We start from the raw sequence: 18579 nt of genomic DNA, 5'->3' as shown, positions 1-18579 counted from the left end.
CATCTAGTTAATGTCCGTGCCAAGACAGAAGGAGTAACAAGTGCCTGAGTGTGTTTCTGTTCAAATTCTGTTCTCAGGCAGTATTGTTTAGGCAAGAGCTTTTTGCCCCAGCCACTGACCCTTAAAAAGTGTTTCTAATGAGCATGCCAAGTTCAGTAATTACTTTCAAGACCTAATTCTTTGATCAAGGTAGAAGACTTGATTTTTTTGAAATAGTCTTGAAAGTAGAAATTTTAACAGAAACAAGGTTTGGTTTGTTTCTAATCTTCACATTTTCCAAAATTACTGTGAACAAAGTACTTCACTGGCATCTGTATTTTAGGGATTAACGAAAACATGGGTTTATACCCAAAAGAAACTAAACAGAGAAAGGACACTGTGCTCACTTGCTATGTTCTCCTCTCTGTTCTCTAGAACCACATGCCGTGGGAAGAACAACCAGGCAAGAAGCCCAGTTGCTCCCGCGGTCTGAAAGCTTTTCACACTGAGCCAGCTCAGGGGCCATTCTCTACTGCTGAGACGGGGACATGGAGCCTCCCCTTCATCTCTGCAGAGGACGTCCCCAGGGAGACTCCTTCACAACCCAGGAGCACCTCTCAGCACTCACACATCAGTTTAGATGACCTGTGGCTGGAGAAGATGCAGAGGAGGAAGTTGAAGAAGTTGGCCCAGTTTGAAAGGAAGATGCATGCATGTAAAGATGGAATCCAAGTAAGCTGCTCACATGCCACCATCATCAGACTTGGCCTGGTACCCCCTCTTCCAGTGCAGCTGCTTGCCTTTCCTGTCCCCTGCCCACCTCTGCCCTACACAGCCTGCAGGAGAGACGCTGCATAGCCATGTGTCTGAGAGCCACAGAGGCTGTGGCTCCCTCTTCCCTCTCTGCAGTCTGGCCCTGTGCAAGGCAATGGGGCTGAACTGAAGATGGCGGGGCCTGTCCTCAAGCCCTTTCCATAGTAATTACCATTCAGTGAGGACCCACTCTGTGTCGAACACTGTGTTAGACACTGGACTGCATTAGCTCTAATACTCATACAGTTGCATGACATTCTGATATAACAATCTTAAATCAATCAAGCAAAACTATATAAAGAGAACTAGATTTTGTCTCTAGGGACATTTTGACACCATGATTTTTACATGAAACTGTCAGCTGTTTAAAAATGACTCAGTAGTTTATAAAGCATACCTTTTACCCAATCCCTGACTGTTTCTTGTTCTTTCCCTTTATAAAATAGCAGTATTTTTTATTATCAAGTATTTGTGAAATACACATCCCTGAGTCTCACCTCATCCCTGATACCCACCTTTATTTATTTTTTTCTGTTTCAGGTACTGTTTTTTTTTTTAAACATCTTTTTGGAGTATAATTGCTCTACAATGGTGTGTTAGTTTCTGCTGTATAACAAAGTGAATCAGCCATACACATACATATATCCCCATATCTCCTTCCTCTTGTGTCTCCCTCCCACCCTCCCTATCCCACCCCTCTAGGTGGTCACAAGGCACCGAGCTGATGTCCCTGTGCTATGTGGCTACTTCCCACTAGCTATCTATCTTACATTTGGTAGTATTTATAAGTCCATACCACTCTCTCACTTCATCCCAGATTACCCTTACCCCTCCCCATGTCCTCAAGTCCATTCTCTACGTCTGCGTCTTTATTCCTGTCCTGCCCCTAGGTTCTTCAGAACCTTTTTTTTTTAGACTCCATATATATGTGTTAGCATTCGGTATTTGTTTTTCTCTTTCTGACTTACTTCACTCTGTATGACAGACTCTAGGTCCATCCACCTCACTACAAATAACTCAATTTCATTTCTTTTTATGGCTGAGTAATATTACATTGTATATATGTGCTACATCTTCTTTATCCATTCATCTGTCGATGGACACTTAGGTTGCTTCCATCTCCTGGCTATTGTAAACAGAGCTGCAATGAACATTGGGGTACATGACTCTTTTTGAATTATGGTTTTCTCAGGGTATATGCCCAGCAGTGGGATTGCTGGGTCATATGGTAGTTCTATTTTTAGTTTTTTAAGGCACCTCCATACCACTTTTTTTTTAAATCGAGGTGAAATTCACATAACATAAAATGAACCATGTTAAAGTGTACAATACAGTGGCATTTAGTAGATTCACAAGACTTTGCAGGCCTTATCTCTACCTAGGTCCAAGATATTCTTATCATCTCAAAAGGAAACTTCACAACTATTAAGCAGTCACAACCCACTTCCCCTCCCTAGACCCTGGCAAGCACTAATCTGCTTTCCGTCTCTATGGATTTACCTATTTACCTATGGATATTTCATATAAATGGAATTACAGCGTGTGACCTTTGGTGCCTGACTTCTTTACTTAGCATCATGTTTTTAAGGATCTTCTCTGTTGTAGCATACAGCAGCACTTTGTTCTTTTTTACGACTGAATAATATTCCATTGTGTGGCTATGTTTGTTTCTATTATCTGCTCATCCACTGATAGACATAGGGTTGTCTCCACCTCTTGGCTATTGTAACTAGTGCTGTCAGGAATACTTGTGTATAAGCTTTCGTTTGTATACATGTTTTCTATTCTTTTGGGTATATACATAGGAGTGGAATTGTTAGGACACATGGTAATTCTATGACTAACTGTCTGAGGAGCTGCCAAACTGTTGTCTACACCATTTTACATTTCTACCAACAATGTACGAAGGTTGCCAGTTCTCCACATCCTCCCCAACACTTGTTGTTTTGTGTTGTTTTGTTTAAGCTATACCATCCTACTGGGTCTGAATGGTACCTCATTGTGGTTTGATTTGCATTTTCCTAGTGACTAATGTTGAACATATTTTCATACGCTTGTTGGCCATTTGTATATCTTTTTTGGAGAAATGTCTATTCAAGCCTTTTGCCCATTTTTAAATTGGGTTATCTTTTTGTGGTTCACTTGTAGGGGTTCTTATGTATGGAGATACTAGACCCCTATCAAATAAGTGATTTACAAGTATTTTCTCCCATCTGTAGGTTGCCTTTCACTTTCTTGATAGTGTCTACTGCTGCACAAAAGTATTTAATTTTGGTGTAATCCAATTTATCTGTTTTTTTCTTTTGTTGCTTATGAATTTATTGTAATGCCCAAGAATCCACTGTGAAATCCAAGGTCATAAAAATTTACTTTTATGCTTTCTTCTAAGAGTTTTTATACCTTTTGCTCTTACCTTTAGGCTTTGTATTCATTTCAAATTCATTTTTGTGTTTTGTGTGAGGTAAAGTTCCAACTTCAAGCTTTTCCATGTGGATATTTTGTCACTCTGCACCACTTGTTGAAGAGACTATTCTTTCCCTCACTGAATGATTTTGACACCCTTGTAAAAAATCAAATGACCTTAGACGTATAGGTTTATTTCCGGACTCTCAATTCTATTCCACTGGTCTATACATCTGTGCTTTTGCCAATATCACACTGCTTTAATTACTGTAGCTTTCTATTAAGTTTTGAAGTTGGGGTGTGTGAGTTCTCTGTGTTATTTTTCAAGATTATTTTGGCTATTTGCTGTCCCTTGTAGTTCCAAATAAATCTTAGGATCAGCTGTTTCATTTCTTGGGGGATAAAAAGGCCATTGTGATTTTGATAAGATTACATTGAATCTGTAGATCACTCTGGAGAGTATTGCCTTCTTAACAATATTAAATCTTTAAATCCATGAACACAGGTGTTGCCTGATTTTTTAGGTGTTCTTTAACTGCTTTTCACAATGTTTTGTAATTTTCACTGTACAAGTCTTACACATCCTTGGTTAAATATTTCTTAATTATTTTATTCTTTCTGGTGGTATTGCAAATGGAATTGTTTTCTTAATTTCATTTTTGGGCTTGTTCATTGCTAGTGTATAGAAATACAATGGATAGTTGTATATTGATCTTGTACCCTGCAAATTTGCTGAATTTATTATCTCTAAGAATATTTTTGTGTATTATTTAGAAATTTCTATATATAAGATACAGACCCTATACATTAAAAAAATTTATATCTTTGCATTTATTTTCTTAGGGATTATTATAAATGGCATTATGTTCTTAATTTTATTTTCCACCAGTTGACTTTTAGTATATTGAAATATTATTGATTTTTATGTGTTGATATTGTAGCCTATGACCTTGCTGAATTCATTTATCGGTTCCGGGAATATTTTTTAAAGACTCCTTGGGATTTTCTATGTAGACAGTCATATCATCTACAGGTAGGGACAGTTTCATTTTTCCCTTTCTAATCTGTATGCTTTTTTCCCTTGCCTTATTGCAGTGGCTAGGAATTCTAATACTGTGTTGACTAAGAGTGGGAAAAGTGGATATCCTTGCCTTATTCCCTGTCTTAATAGGATACATTTCAATATCTCACTATTAAGTATGATGTTAGCTGTAGAGTTTTTATAGTATCTCTTACTCAAGTTGAGGAATTTCCTCTCTAATCCTAGTTCGCTGAGATATTTTTTAAAATGTGTGTTGGATTTTTTTCAAAAGCTTTTTGTGTGTCAGTTGATGTGATCATTTTATGTTTTCTTCCTTAGCCCCTTGATATGGTAGATTATATTAATTGATTTTTTGGTATGTTGAATCAGCCTTCTCCACTTGGAATAAATCCCACTTGGTCTTGCAGTATATATGGAATGTATAATTTTTATACATTCCTATATTAATTTGCTAATATTTTGTCCAAATCTTCTGCATCTAAACTCATGAGAGATATTGAGCTGGGGCTTTTGCTTTTGTATTATCTTTCCATAGTTTTGGTATCAGGGTAATATGGACCTCATAAAATGAGTTGGAAAGTAGTCTCTCCTTTTCTTTATTCTTAAAAAGATTGTGTAAAATTGGTTCCCTTTGCTCTGAAGTCTACTTTGATATCAATATATCCACTTCTTTTTTGATTAATGTACCTTTTTTCATCTTTTTACTTTCAACTTGTCATTGATTTAAGTGAATTTCTTATGGCAGCAGTTGGATCTTTTTATTTTATCCACTCTGTCTTTTAATTGGTATATTTTGACAGTTAACATTTGAAATAATTATTATGTTAGGGCTTAAATATGCCATTTTATTATTTGTTTTCTGATTGTTTCTTCTGTTTCCCAATACTCTTTTCTGTCAGTTACATGAACAATTTTTAGGATTCCATCATAATTTATTTGTGGCATTTTTGAATATATTGTTCTGTTTGGTTCACATAGTTGTTGCTAAGAGTATTATATATATACATAACTTATCACAGTCTACTGTTATCAACATTTTACCACTTCCAATGAACTGTAGTAATCTTAGTTCCACCTAGGTTCATTTACCATCTCCACTATTAAAATACAATTGTCTTGTGATTTCTTTACATACATTTTTTTTGAAGTATGGTTGATTTACTTCCAATATTATGTTAGTTTCAGGTATACAACATAGTGATTCAATATTTTTATAGATTACGCTGCATATAAAGTTATAAAATAATGGCTATACTTCTCTGTGCTGTACAATATATCTTTGTTGCTTATTATTTTATATATAGTAGTTTGTACCTCTTAATCCCCTTTCTCCTACCTTGCCTCTCCATCCACCTTTTCCCCACTGTTAACGACTGGTTTGTTCTCTGAATCTTTGAGTTTCTTTCTGTTTTTTGTTATATTCATTCATTTTATTTTTTAGATTCCACATATAACTGAAAATATACAGCATCTTTCTTTCTCTGTCTGACATTTCTCTAAGCATAATACCCTCAAGGCCCATCCATATCATTGTTGCAAATGGCAAAATTTCATTCGTTTTTATGGCTGAATAATATTCCAATGTATGTATATGCCACATCTTCTTTATCTATTCATCTGTTGATGGACACTCAGGTTGCTTCCATACCTTACCAATTTTGGAAAATACTGCAATGAACACTGGGGTGCATATATCTTTTTCAATTGTTGTTTTTGTTTCCTTTGGATATATACCCAGGAGTGGAGTTGCTGGATCATATGGTAGTTTTATTTTTAATTTTCTAAGGAACTTCTATATTGTTCTCCATAATGGCTGTACCAATTTACATTGCCACCAACAGTGCACTAGGGTTGCCTTTTCTCCACATCCTCACCAACATTTGTTATTTGTTGTCTTTTTGACGACAGCCATTCTGACAGGTTTGAGGGGATATCTCATTGTATGTTTTTTAATTAAATTTTTTATTGGAGTATAGTTGATTTACAATGTTGTGTTAGTTTCTCCTGTACAGCAATGTGAGTCAGTTATACATACACATATATCCACTTTTTAAGATTCTTTTCCCATACTGTTCATTGCAGAGTATTGAATAGAGTTCCGTGTGCTATTCAGTAGGTTCTTATTAGTTATCTGTTCTATATATAGTAGCGTGTATATGTCAATCCCAATCTCCCAATTTATCCCTCTCCCACTATTCCCCCCTGGTAACCACAAGTTTGTTTTCTACATCTGTGACTCAACTTCTGTTTTGTAAATAGGTTCATTTGCACCATTTCTTTAGATTCTACATATAAGTGATATCATATGATATTTGTCTTTCTCTGTCTGACTTACTTCAATCAGTATGACAATCCCTAGGTCCAATCTAGAGTATTTTTAATTTCATTTATTGTGTTGTTCATCGTTGCTTGTTTCATCTTTAGTTCTTCTAGGTCCTTGTTAAATGTTTCTTGCATTTTGTCTATTCTGTTTCCAAGAATTTGGATCATCTTTACTATCATTATTCTGAATTCTTTTTCAGGTAGACTGCCTCTTTCCTCTTCATTTGTTAGGTCTGGTGGGTTTTTATCTTGCTCCTTCATCTGCTGTGTGTTTTTCTGTCTTCTCATTTTTCTTATCTTACTGTGTTTGGGGTCTCCTTTTTGCAGGTTGCAGGTTCGTAGTTCCTGTTGTTTTTGGTGTCTGTCCCCAGTGGCTAAAGTTGTTTCAGTGGGTTATGTAGGCTTCCTGGTGGTGGGGACTAGTGCCTGTGTTCTGGTGGATAAGGCTGGATCTTGCCTTTCTGGTGGGCAGGTCCACGTCTGGTGGTGTGTTTTGGGGTGTCTGTGGACTTTTTATGATTTTAGGCAGCCTCTCTGCTAATGGGTGGGGTTGTGTTCCTGTCTTGCTAGTTGTTTGGCATGGGGTGTCCAGCACTGTAGCTTGCTGGTCGTTGAGTGAAGCTGGGTGTTGGTGTTGAGATGGAGATCTCTGGGAGATTTTCACCGTTTGATATTATGTGGAGCTGGGAGGTCTCTTGTGGACCAGTGTCCTGAAGTTGGCTCTCCCACCTCAGAGGCACAGCACTGACTCCTGGCTGCAGCACCAAGAGCCTTTTATCCACACGGCTCAGAATAAAAGGGAGAAAAAGGAGAAAGAAAGAAAGGGAGGGAGGGAGGGAGGAAGGAAGGAAAGAGAGAAAGAAAGAGGATAAAATAAAATAAAGATAAAATAAAATAAAGTTATTAAAATAAAAAATAATTATTAAGAAAAAAAATTTTTTAAAAAATGGACGGATAGAACCCTAGGACAAATGGTGAAAGCAAAGCTATACAGACAAAATCTCACACAGAAGCATACACATACACACTCACAAAAAGAGGAAAAGGGGAAAAAATAATAAATCTTGCTCTCAAAGTCCACCTCCTCAATTTGGGATGATTCGTTGTCTATTCATGTATTCCACAGATGCAGGGTACATCAAGTTGATTGCGGAGCTTTAATCCGCTGCTTCTGAGGCTGCTGGGAGAGATTTCCCTTTCTCTTCTTTGTTCGCACAACTCCCGGGGCTCAGGTTTGGATTTGGCCCTGCCTCTGCATGTAGCTCGCAGGAGGGCGTCTGTTCTTTGCTCAGACAGGACGGGGTTAAAGGAGCAGCTGACTCGGGGGCTCTGGCTCACTCAGGCCGGGGGGAGGGAGGGGTACAGAGTGCGGGGCGAGCCTGCGGCGGCAGAGGTCGGCTTGATGTTGCACCATCCTGAGGTGCGCCATGCGTTCTCCCGGGGAAGTTGTCCCTGGATCCCGGGACCCTGGCAGTGGCGAGCTGCACAGGCTCCCCGGAGGGGGTGTGTGTATAGTAACCTGTGCTCGCACACAGGCTTCTTGGTGGCGGCAGCAGCAGCCTTAGTGTCTCATGCCCGTCTCTGCGGTCTGCGCAGATGGCCGCGGCTTGCGCCCGTCTCTGGAGCTCCTTTAAGCAGCGCTCTTAATCCCCTCTCCTCACGCACCAGGAAACAAAGAGGGAAGAAAAAGTCTCTTGCCTCTTTGGCAGCTCCAGACTTTTTCCCAGACTCCCTCCCGGCCAGCCATGGTGCACTAACCCCCTGCAGGCTGTGTTCACGCCGCCAACCCCAGTCTTCTCCCGGCGCTCCGACCGAAGCCCCAGCCAGAGTTCCCAGCCCCGCCCACCCAGGCGGGTGAGCAGACAAGCCTCTCGGGCTGGTGAGTGCCGGTCAGCACCGATCCTCTGTGCAGGAATCTCTCCACTTTGCCCTCCGCACCCCTGTGTCTGCGCTCTCCTCCGCGGCTCCGAAGCTTCCCCCTCCGCCACCCGCAGTCTCCGCCCGTGAAGGGGCTTCTAGTGTGTGGAAACCTTTCCTCCTTCACAGCTCCCTCCCACTGGGGCAGGTCCCGTCCCTATTCTTTTGTCTCTGTTTTTTCTTTTTTCTTTTGCCCTACCCAGGTACATGGGGAGTTTCTTTCCTTTTGGGAGGTCTGAAGTCTTCTGCCAGCGTTCAGTAGGTGTTCCGTAGGAGTTGTTCCACATGTAGATGTATTTCTGGTGTATCTTTGGGGAGGAAGGCGATCTCCGCATTTTACTCTTCCACCATCTTCCCTGATCTCCCACATCTTCTTTATCCATTCCTCCTTTGATGGACATTTAGGTTGCTTCCATGTCCTGGATATTGTAAATAGTGCTGTATTGAACACTGGGGTGCATGTATCCTTTTTTTTTTTTTTTTTTTTGCGGTATGCGAGCCTCTCACTGTTGTGGCCTCTCCCGTTGCGGACCCCAGGCTCTGGATGCGCAGGCTCAGCAGCCATGGCTCACGGGCCCAGCCGCTCTGCGGCATGTGGGATCTTCCCGGACCGGGGCACGAACCCGTGTCCCCTACATTGGCAGGCGGACTCTCAACCACTGCACCACCAGGGAAGCCCTCATGTATCCTTTTGAATTATGGTTTTTCTCTGAATATATGCCCAGGAGTGGGACTGCTGGATTATATGGTAGCTCTATTTTTAGTTTTTTAAGGAACCTCTGTACTGTTCTCCATAGTGGCTGCACCAATTTACATTCCCACGAACAGTGTAGGAGGTCATTGTGGTTTTGAATTACATTCCCTAACAATTAGTTGATGTTGTATTTTCATGTGCCTGCTGGCCATCTGTATGTCGTCTTTGGGAAAATGCCTATTCAGGTCCTCTGCCCTTTTTTTTTTTATTGGGTTGTTTAGGTTTTTCTGGTATAGATTTGTATGAGCTGTTTATATATTTTGGATATTAACTGCTTATCAGACATTATTTGCAAATATCTTTTCCCATTCAGTAGGTTGCCTTTTCATTTTATTGATGGTTTCCTTCACTGTGCAAAAGCTTTTAAGTTTGATTAGGTCCGATTTATTTATTTTTGCTTTTGTTTCCCTTGCCTAAGGAGACAAATCCAAAAAAATATTGCTAAGGCCTGTGTCAAATATTATACTGCCTATGTTTTCTTCTAGGAATTTTATACTTTCTGGTCTTACATTTAGGTCTTTAATCCATTCTGAGGTTTGTTGTTGTTTTTTTTTTTTTTGGTGTGAAGAAATCTAATCTCATTCTTTTACACGTAATTGTCCAGTTTTCCCAGCACTACTTATCGAAGAGACTATTTCCCCATTTTATATTCTTAACTCCTTTGTCATAGATTAATTGACCATATTGCATGGGTTTATTTCTGGGCTGTCTATGATGTTCCATTGATCCATGTATCTGTTTTTGTGCCAATACCATGCTGCTTTGATTACTGTAGCTTTGTAGTATAGTATGAAGTCAGAGAGCATGACACCTCCAGCTTTGTTCTTTTTTCTCAAGATTGCTTTGGCTATTCGGGATCTTCTGTGGTTCCATACAAATTTTAGGATTATTTATTTGTTCTTTTTCTGTGAAAAATGTCATGGGTATTTTGATAGGCATTGCATTAAATCTGTAGACTGCTTTGGGTAGTATCGATATTTTAACAATATTACTTCTAATTCATGAATATAGGATGCCTTTCCATTTATTTATATCATCTCCAGTTTCTTTTATCAATGTCTTATAGTTTTCAAAGTATATGTCTTTCTCCTCCTTGGTTAAATTTATTCTTACACATTTTATTCTTTTTGATGAGATTGTAAATGGGATTGTTTTCTTGCTTCTCTTTTTCATAGTTAATTATTAGTGAATAGAAAAGCAACAGATTTCTGTATATTAATCTTATATCCTGTAACTTTACTGAATTCATTTATTCTAAAAGTTTTTTGGTGAAGACTTTAAGGTTTTCTATATATAGTATCATGTCATCTGCAAATATGATAGCTTTACTTCTTCCCATCCAATTTGGATGCCTTTTTCTCTCTTGACTGACTACTATGGCTAGGACTTCCAATACTGTGTTAAATAGAAATGGTGAGAGTGGGCATCCTTGTCTTCTTCATGATCTAGGAAGAAAAGCTTTCTAGTTTTCCCCATTGAGTATGATGTTAGGTGGGTTTGTTATAAATGGCCTTTATTATCTTGAGAAATTTCCCTCTATACCAACTTTGATAAGAGTTTTTATTGTGAATGGATATGAATTTTGTCAAATGCTTTTTCTGCATCTATTGAGAGATCATGTGACTTTTACCCTTCATTTTGTTCATTCTTATAGCCTTGGTTGTACAGGAGTCTTTCTGCCAATTTCCAGTTAGTTTTCAGTGGTAATTGTTCCACATGTAGATGTATTTTTGATGTGTTCATGGGGATAGATGAGTTCCATGTCCTCCTACTCTGCCATCTTGATCAATCCCCTTATCCTTCATTTTGTTAATGTGGTGTATCACATAGATTTATTTGCAGATGTTGGACCATCCTTGCCTCCCTGGGATAAAAACCCACTTGATCATGGTTTATGATCCTTTTTAATGTATTTTTGAATTTGGTTTGCTAATATTTTGTTAAGGATTTTTGCATCTATATTCATCAGAGAAATTGGCCTGCAATTTCCATTTTTTGTAGTGTCTCTGTCTGGTTTTGGTATCAGGGTAATGCTGGCCTCATAGAACGAGTTTGGGAGTGTTTTCTCCTCTTCAATTTTTTGGAATAGTTTGAGGATAAGTATTCCATTTTCTTTAAATGTTTGGCAGAATTCCCCTGTGAAGCCATCTGGTTTTGAACTTCTGTATGTTGGGAGTATTTTGATTACCAATTCAATTTCAATACTAGTAACCAGTCTGTTCAGATTATGTTTCTTCCTGACTCAGTCTTAGAAGATTATATATTTCTAGGAATATATCCGTTTCTTCTAGGTTGCCCAGTTTGTTGGTATGTAATTGTTCACAGTATTCTCTTATGATTGTTTGTATTTCTGTGATACCAGTTGTAAATTGTCCTCTTTCATTTCTAATTTTATTTGGGTCCTCTCTCTTTTTTTCCTAATAAGCCTGACTAAAGGCTTATCAATTTTATCTTTTAAAAATACAGCTCTTGGTTTCATTGGTCTTTTCTCTTGTGGGTTTATTTTTTGGGAGGGGTCTCTATTTTGTTTATATCTACTCTGATCTTTATTATTTCTGTTATTCTGCTGACTTTGGGTTTTGTTTGTTCTTATTTTTCTAATTTCTTTAGATGGTGGGTTAGGTTATTTGAGATTTTTCTTATATATTGAGGTAGGCCTGTATCACTATAAACTTCCCTCTTAGAACTGTTTTTGCTGCATCCTATAGATTTTGGAAAGTTGTGTTTTTATTTTCATTTATCTCAGGGTATTTTCTTTTTCTTTCTTTCTTTTTTTTTTTTTTGATGTGGACCAGTTCTAAAGTCTTTATTGTTTCTTACAATATTGGTTATGCTTTATTTTCATTTTTATGGCTGCAAGTCATGTGGGATCTTAGCTCCCTGGCCAGGGATAGAACCAGCACCCCCTGCATTGGAAGGCAAAGTCTTAACCACTGGACTACCAGGGAAGGCCCTGTCTCAGGGTATTTTCTGGTCTCCTCTTTGATTTCTTGGTTGACTCATTGGGTTTTTAGTAGCATGTTGTTTAGTCTCTATGTGTTTGTGTTTATTTCCATTTTACTTTCTGTAATAGATTTCTAGTTTCATACCATTGTGATCTGAAAAGATACTTGGTATATTTTCTATCCTCTTAAATGTGTTGAGACTTGTTTTGTGGACTATCATATGATCTATTCTAGAGAACATTCCATGTGTATGTGAAAAGAATGTGTATTCTGTTTTTGGATGGAATGTCCTGTACGTACCTATTAAGTCCAGTTGGTCTAATGTGTCGTTTAATGTCACTGTTTCCTTATTGGTTTTCTGTTTGATAATCTGTCCATTGATGTAAGTGGGGTGTTAAAGTCCCCTAATATTATTGTATTATTGTCAATTCCTCCCTTTATTTCTGTTATGCAATGCAGTGTTATTAACTATAGTTGCCCTGATGCACCTTACATCCCCATGACATATTTTATAACTGGAAGTTTGTGTCTTTTGGCTGCCTTCACCCATTTTACCTACCCCCTACTCCCTGCCTTTGGCAAGTACCAATCTGTTCTCTGTCTCTATTAGCTTGGCTTTTCTTTTTTAAGATTTCACATACAGGGCTTCCCTGGTGGCACAGTGGTTGAGAGTCCGCCTGCCGATGCAGGGGACACGGGTTCATGCCCCAGTCCGGGAAGATCCCACATGCCACAGAGCGGCTAGGCCCATGAGCCATGGCCGCTGAGTCTGCGCATCTGGAGCCTGTGCTCCGCAATGGGAGAGGCCACAACAGTGAGAGGCCCGCATACCGAAAAAAAAAAAATTTCACATACAAGTAAGGTCATACAGTCTTTCTCTTTCTTGTCTGACTTATTTCACTTAGCATAATGCCCTCAAGAGCCATCCATGTAAATTTTCAATTGTAGCTATATTTTTCAGTCCTAATGTTTCCATTCTATTCTATTTTGTATCTATTTCCCTGCTGTTATTTTCCATTCATTTCAAGAGTGTTCACACTTACTTCTTAGAGCACAATTATATGAGCTTCTTTAAAATCTTTTATAATTCCAGCACTGTATCATGTTGGTGCTGGGATCTATTGTCTTTCCCTTATAAGTTATGGAGATTTTCATAGTTCTCTGTATATCAAATAATTTTGGGTTATATCTTGGAAATTTTGAATATTATGCTATGAGCCTTATTTAGTTTCTACGGAGAATAATAGTTAAGTTTTTCAGGCATCTGAGAGTTTAGGGTACAAGTTCTTACTGGCCTTCAGGGGCTATATTTCTTATGTCAGTTCATGTTTTCAAGGTGTTTTCAGTGCTACTTGGATAATGTAGATCACCCAGTGGCCAGTCTGAGACCTGTAAAATCGTCTACTCCATAATTTGGTTCTCAAAGACTTTAGTATTCTCTTTAGGGTCAGATCCACCCAAGCACAGTTTGGGGGTAAGTCCAGTGGTCATAAACAACATTATGGTGTCATTTTCTTGATCTCTTTCCTTTCTGCATTCTTCAAGACACTTCTTGGCTTCCAGGAGTCCCCCTCTTCCTGGACTTTTTGCTAGAAAGCTAGGCTTTCGTTTTCCCACTCTGGCATATACTTCCTGCAACTATGTCTGCCTCTGGAGCCAAGGGGCAGGCGGACAGAGACAGGAAAAAAGAAATAGGGATTCTCCCCCTCCCTCAGAGTTTTAGGTGCCTGCCTGGCCGTCACTGCCATACTATAATGGGATTTCCTGGGAGTCTAGGGTGGAACTAAATGACAACATAGAGGATTTCCCCAATTTGCTCATACCCTTGGGGTCCCTTTCCCCTCTCTTCAGACCAGAGAAGGCATTTTGGAGTAATTTTGGTCCACACCCAGTTTTAAGCTGCTATTGAGTTCAGGCCAGAGGATACTGTAGGGACCACAAAAAAGGTAACTCACTATAGGATTGGTGTAACTTCAAATACTGGCTTCCTTTTCCAACCCACCTGCTACCATTTATTTCAGAGCCCTTAGGTAACTGATTTATACATCTGCCCAAGGTTTTTAGTTGCATTCAAATGGAAGAGATGGGGTGGGGTATCATACTCCCATCTTAATCCTTGTTTGTATATTTACATTTCCATGAATCACTAAAAGAATTTTCTAAGCACTGTTTACTTAATTTGTGTGGAATACAAAAGAAAATGGAACATTTATTTGAATACATACCAAAAATTTTAAGTAAATTTCATAACTTTATAAAGTAGACAAAATCTGGAGGGGCCAAGTTTATTTCTGGATAATGGAATGATAAAGAAAGGGACAATATCCTTGCCCTCCGAAGACCTCATGCAACACTGGTCCTTACTGTCTGAAGGGTAAAGTCTATCTTATGATTATGAGGTGTCAGGGACTTCATGGGTTGCATTTTAATTAAGCACCCCTGCAAGAATATAGCTAAAACAAAGCCTTCCTTTTGGAGAAATGTCAGGCTGTGTGGCTGACCAGCTGGTATAATTTGGGGGTTTGGAGACCTACTGTCAGTCCTCATTTCACATTGTTGAATGACAACCTATCCTGCCATGGTTGCCACATATGACCATACAGGTTGAAGACTACTGACAACAAGAGAAACTTCTCTTTTCTCCATGGATTTTGAAATGAATGGCACCTCCCAGAGCTGTGTGCATTTTGGCTGCATGTTCTCTCATGACAAAGTCCTGGGCAATTAGAAAAATTATAATGTGGCAATGACAACATGTTATCTCTTTTCTTCATTTACTCTCTGCCTCTTTTCTCCTCTCCTAGTGCTGGAGGAAGATGACCATTACCTCTCCAGAGTCTTTGAATCTCCCTAGAAGAAGCCATCCATTCTCCCAGAGTGCCCCGACAGGACTGAACCACATGGGCTGGCCAGAGCCCATACCTGACATTGGTGAGTTACATGCCTCTCTCTTTTCCTTCACACTCCAGTGTCCTGGCAAAAAGGACAAGACGTGAGAGCATGTTGTTGACAGCTGTGTTTACTTGTCTGGCAGAAGTAGCTTGAATGTGAGAAATAAACCATTGTCTTTAACTCTTTCAATTAGGAAGAGGTCCCTAGCACTCTGATAAAGGGAATTCTTGGCTTCAGGAAGATTCCATTACTGAATCCCTAAACCTGGCTCCATTCATTTATTTTGAGCAGAACTACTGACCATCCCTTGAAACTTGTAATAGGGTATAACTTACACAGAGAGAGTTGTCTAATCTAGTGATGAAACCTGGGTGTTTTCCCTTCTGGGGGACAAGCCTCTTCCTTGAGTTTTATGGCAGCCTGTCTGAGTCCCTTTCCCAAAACTATGGCAAGCAGCATCACATCACATATTTGTCCATAAAAGGGCTGATTTTCATGCCAGAAGGAAACTGGGACCCAGTGAGGGCCAGGATGGGGCATCCTCATGCACAGCTACCACCCTTCCTGGACTTAACCCAGGAAGGGCTGGACACAGTGAAAATGCTCAAGGCTCCTGGTGCAAGGACAGATGTTGGGTCTCAGGTCTTGAGCAGGTGCAGATTATGTTAGATGGCAACCTTATGGTTTAAAGGCATCCAGCTGGCTGAAGGAAGAGGCCAAATCTGGTGTTTAAAAAGGATAAAGAAGAGTTAAAGCCTTAGACAGGGTTGAAAAAACAAAATAGCTACACCTGCCAAACATGTACTTTTCCAGACTTGGGGAGTAGGGACAGGGCTGGTATTCAAGGATGTCTGTAGTTTGATCCTATTGGAGCTAACGACCTGTAGAAAGCAGGTGAGATTAGCAAAAGATGATATGGGAGAATAGTGGCTGGGCCCTGATCATTAGAGTGTGGCATATGCTGTGCTGAGGAGTCAGCTCTGATACAGACATGAGTCCTGACCTCTGAATCTGACTCAGTGCATACTGGGTGCTGGTCCTGGGGGAGTTGGCTACTCAGATTAGCCAGTAGCCATGATTGTTTTCCATTAGCAAATGTCTGTGCTTATGTTGCATCATGCAGTGGATTTTAATCTTCCCCACATATAGTTGTAATCTTAAATTCACAATAAGCAAAGTCATGAAATGGTGTTTGACATCTGCTGAAAGATCCTTTCATGGGAAAAGATAGTTCTAACATAAACTCTTCATTAAGTCATGGAATAGTTTAGAGGCTCATGGAAGAGATAGTAATGGGTGAGAGTAGCATTTTTCCTGGAATAATCTTCAAGGCTGATTTTGGCTCTTGAAGTTAGAAACTTCTTACAAATTCAAGCTTAATAATCATATGTTCCTATTATTTCAGAGCCTCATTTGAATTAATTAGTAGATATATTTATTGTAGAATAAGAGATTTTTGAAACCTCAATGTCACATGTCCCTCAGCATGCCTGCATGCTGAGGACACTGCTCTGGAAGTCAAAGGTCAGGGCTCTGGCTTCAGCTGCCCTTCATATGGGGGTGAGAAATTGGGCACTTCCCTCCATTTCTCTATCTCATACTTCTTTTTATTTAAAAAAAAGAGTATAACTCCTGTATTTATCAGATCAATATGAGGGGCTAGCTTGAGTATTTAGCTTAGGAAAGCTTTCTTTTCATCAATTATTGCTTCCACTCCAACTGCTCTATTCCAAACTTCTAGGGTTTCTTTCTACGGATTGTATTCCCAGGTTCTATCCCCAGAATCTCTCATTATTTTCATTATTTTATCCTTTTCCTCTCTGTTCTGGGAGAATATCTCAGTTTTATCTTCTGCTTTGCTTTTCTGGTTTCACCTCATCTGCTGTTCATTGCCTTCATTAATATTTGTGATTCAATGATCATGTTTTTAATTTCCATACATTATTTCCAATGATCTCTACACGTTCATTAAAAACAGAAAGTTGGGAGTTTTGTAAAATTTTCTCCTGTTCATGTTTTATAAATTCATTTCCAAATTCATATGCTTTTCTTTTAACTGGTAATTTTTTTATAGGTGAAATTTCTCTATTTCTTTATCTTTACAGACATCAATTCTTCGCCAGCAATGGCTTGTTGTCAAATAGCACTTGAGACAACATCCTTTCAGAGATTGTTACAGGTTCCTCTTAAAATCCTTCAAGCATAGCTGAAGCAGGAAAAGTTAAGCTTTCCTATAATGTGTATCATAGGTTCAGTAACCTTGGTGCGGGAGCTTTAAGCAGTCCCAGCGAGAGGTTTGCCTCTTTCCAGCACTTCTTCTCTACGTTTGGTGGAGTAGTCAAGAATTAGCCTGATGTGGGAGCATGCCAACCTCTGCCCCACAAGTCGGTGCCTAGGATAAACTCTACCACACCCACTCTTCTCTGAGTGGAGCCAGCAGGGCCAGATATGACTCTGTGAGCCCCTAGCATGATGGCTGCACACAGCATCACGTAAAGCCCTCTGCAACTCCAGAACATTTGTTGAAAAGACTATTTTTCCCTTTGAATGGTCTTGACCCTCCTGTCAAAAGTAAGCTGATCACAGATGTATGGATTTATTCCTGGACTGTCAACTGTATTCCACTGATATATGTCTATTCTCGTACTAGTACCACACTGTCTTGTTTACCATTACTTTGTAGTAAGGTTTGAAATCAGAAAGTGGAGTCTTCCTACTTTCCCCTTCTTTTTCAGGAATAATTAGCTATTCTGAGTCCCTTGCAATTCCATATGACTTTTAGAATCAGGTTGTCAATTTCTACAAAGATATCAGTTGAGATTCTGATAAGGACTTTATTGAATCTGTACATGAGTTTGGAGAGCACTGTCATCTTAACAATGTTGAGTTTTCTGATCTATGAACATACGACTTTTTCCCCATTTATTTAGGTCTTCTTTTGTTTCTTTCAACAACATTTTGTCATTTTCAGAATACAAGTTTTTACTTCCTTTGAAAAACTCATTCCTAAGTACTTTATATAATTTTTGATGCATTGTGAATGAAATTGTCTCCTGAATTCCATTTTCAGACTGGTCATTAAAAGTGCATAGAAATACAATTGACTGTTGTATATTGATCTCGTATCCTGCAACCTTGTTGAACTCATTTATTAGTTCTAGTTTTTTAATGGATTCCTTAGGATTTTCTACACACTAGATTATGTTATCTATAAGCAGAGACAGTTTTATTTCTTCCTTTCCCATCTGGATGTCTTTTTTTTCTTGCCTGAGTGCCCTGATTAGAGCCTCCAGTACTGTACATTTGAATAAAAATGGCAAGAATGGACATCCTTGCTTTTTTTTCCTGATTTTAGGGGGAAAGCATCCCATCTTCACCATTAAGTATGATGTTAGCTGCGGGTTTTTCACAGATGCCCTTTATTGGGTAAATAAAGTTCCTATATTCCTAGTTTGTCAAGTTTTTTTTGTCACAAGAGAGTGTTGGATTTTTGTCAAATGTTTGTCCTGTCT

The 18579-nt window shown here is 39.1% G+C and overlaps 1 protein-coding gene across 1 annotated transcript in view; it reads left to right on the top strand.

Annotated features, from left to right (window-relative positions):
• The first annotated feature begins 420 nt into the window (after positions 1-420).
• The window catches only part of ARHGEF4 (Rho guanine nucleotide exchange factor 4), a 113544-nt gene continuing 95385 nt past the window's right edge, over positions 421-18579 (top strand). The window contains exons 1-2 of the mRNA XM_029225281.1: positions 421-711; positions 14980-15106. Of these exons, the coding sequence (XP_029081114.1) occupies positions 421-711; positions 14980-15106 (418 nt within the window). The remainder of the gene's footprint in view (positions 712-14979; positions 15107-18579) is intronic.

Source organism: Monodon monoceros, unplaced genomic scaffold, assembly GCF_005190385.1.
Source record: "Monodon monoceros isolate NGI ecotype Baffin Bay Population unplaced genomic scaffold, NGI_Narwhal_1 Super_Scaffold_16, whole genome shotgun sequence".
Lineage (NCBI taxonomy): Eukaryota > Metazoa > Chordata > Mammalia > Artiodactyla > Monodontidae > Monodon > Monodon monoceros.
The sequence above is the reverse complement of the archived record's forward strand: the minus strand, read 5'-3'. Positions and strand labels throughout refer to the sequence as shown.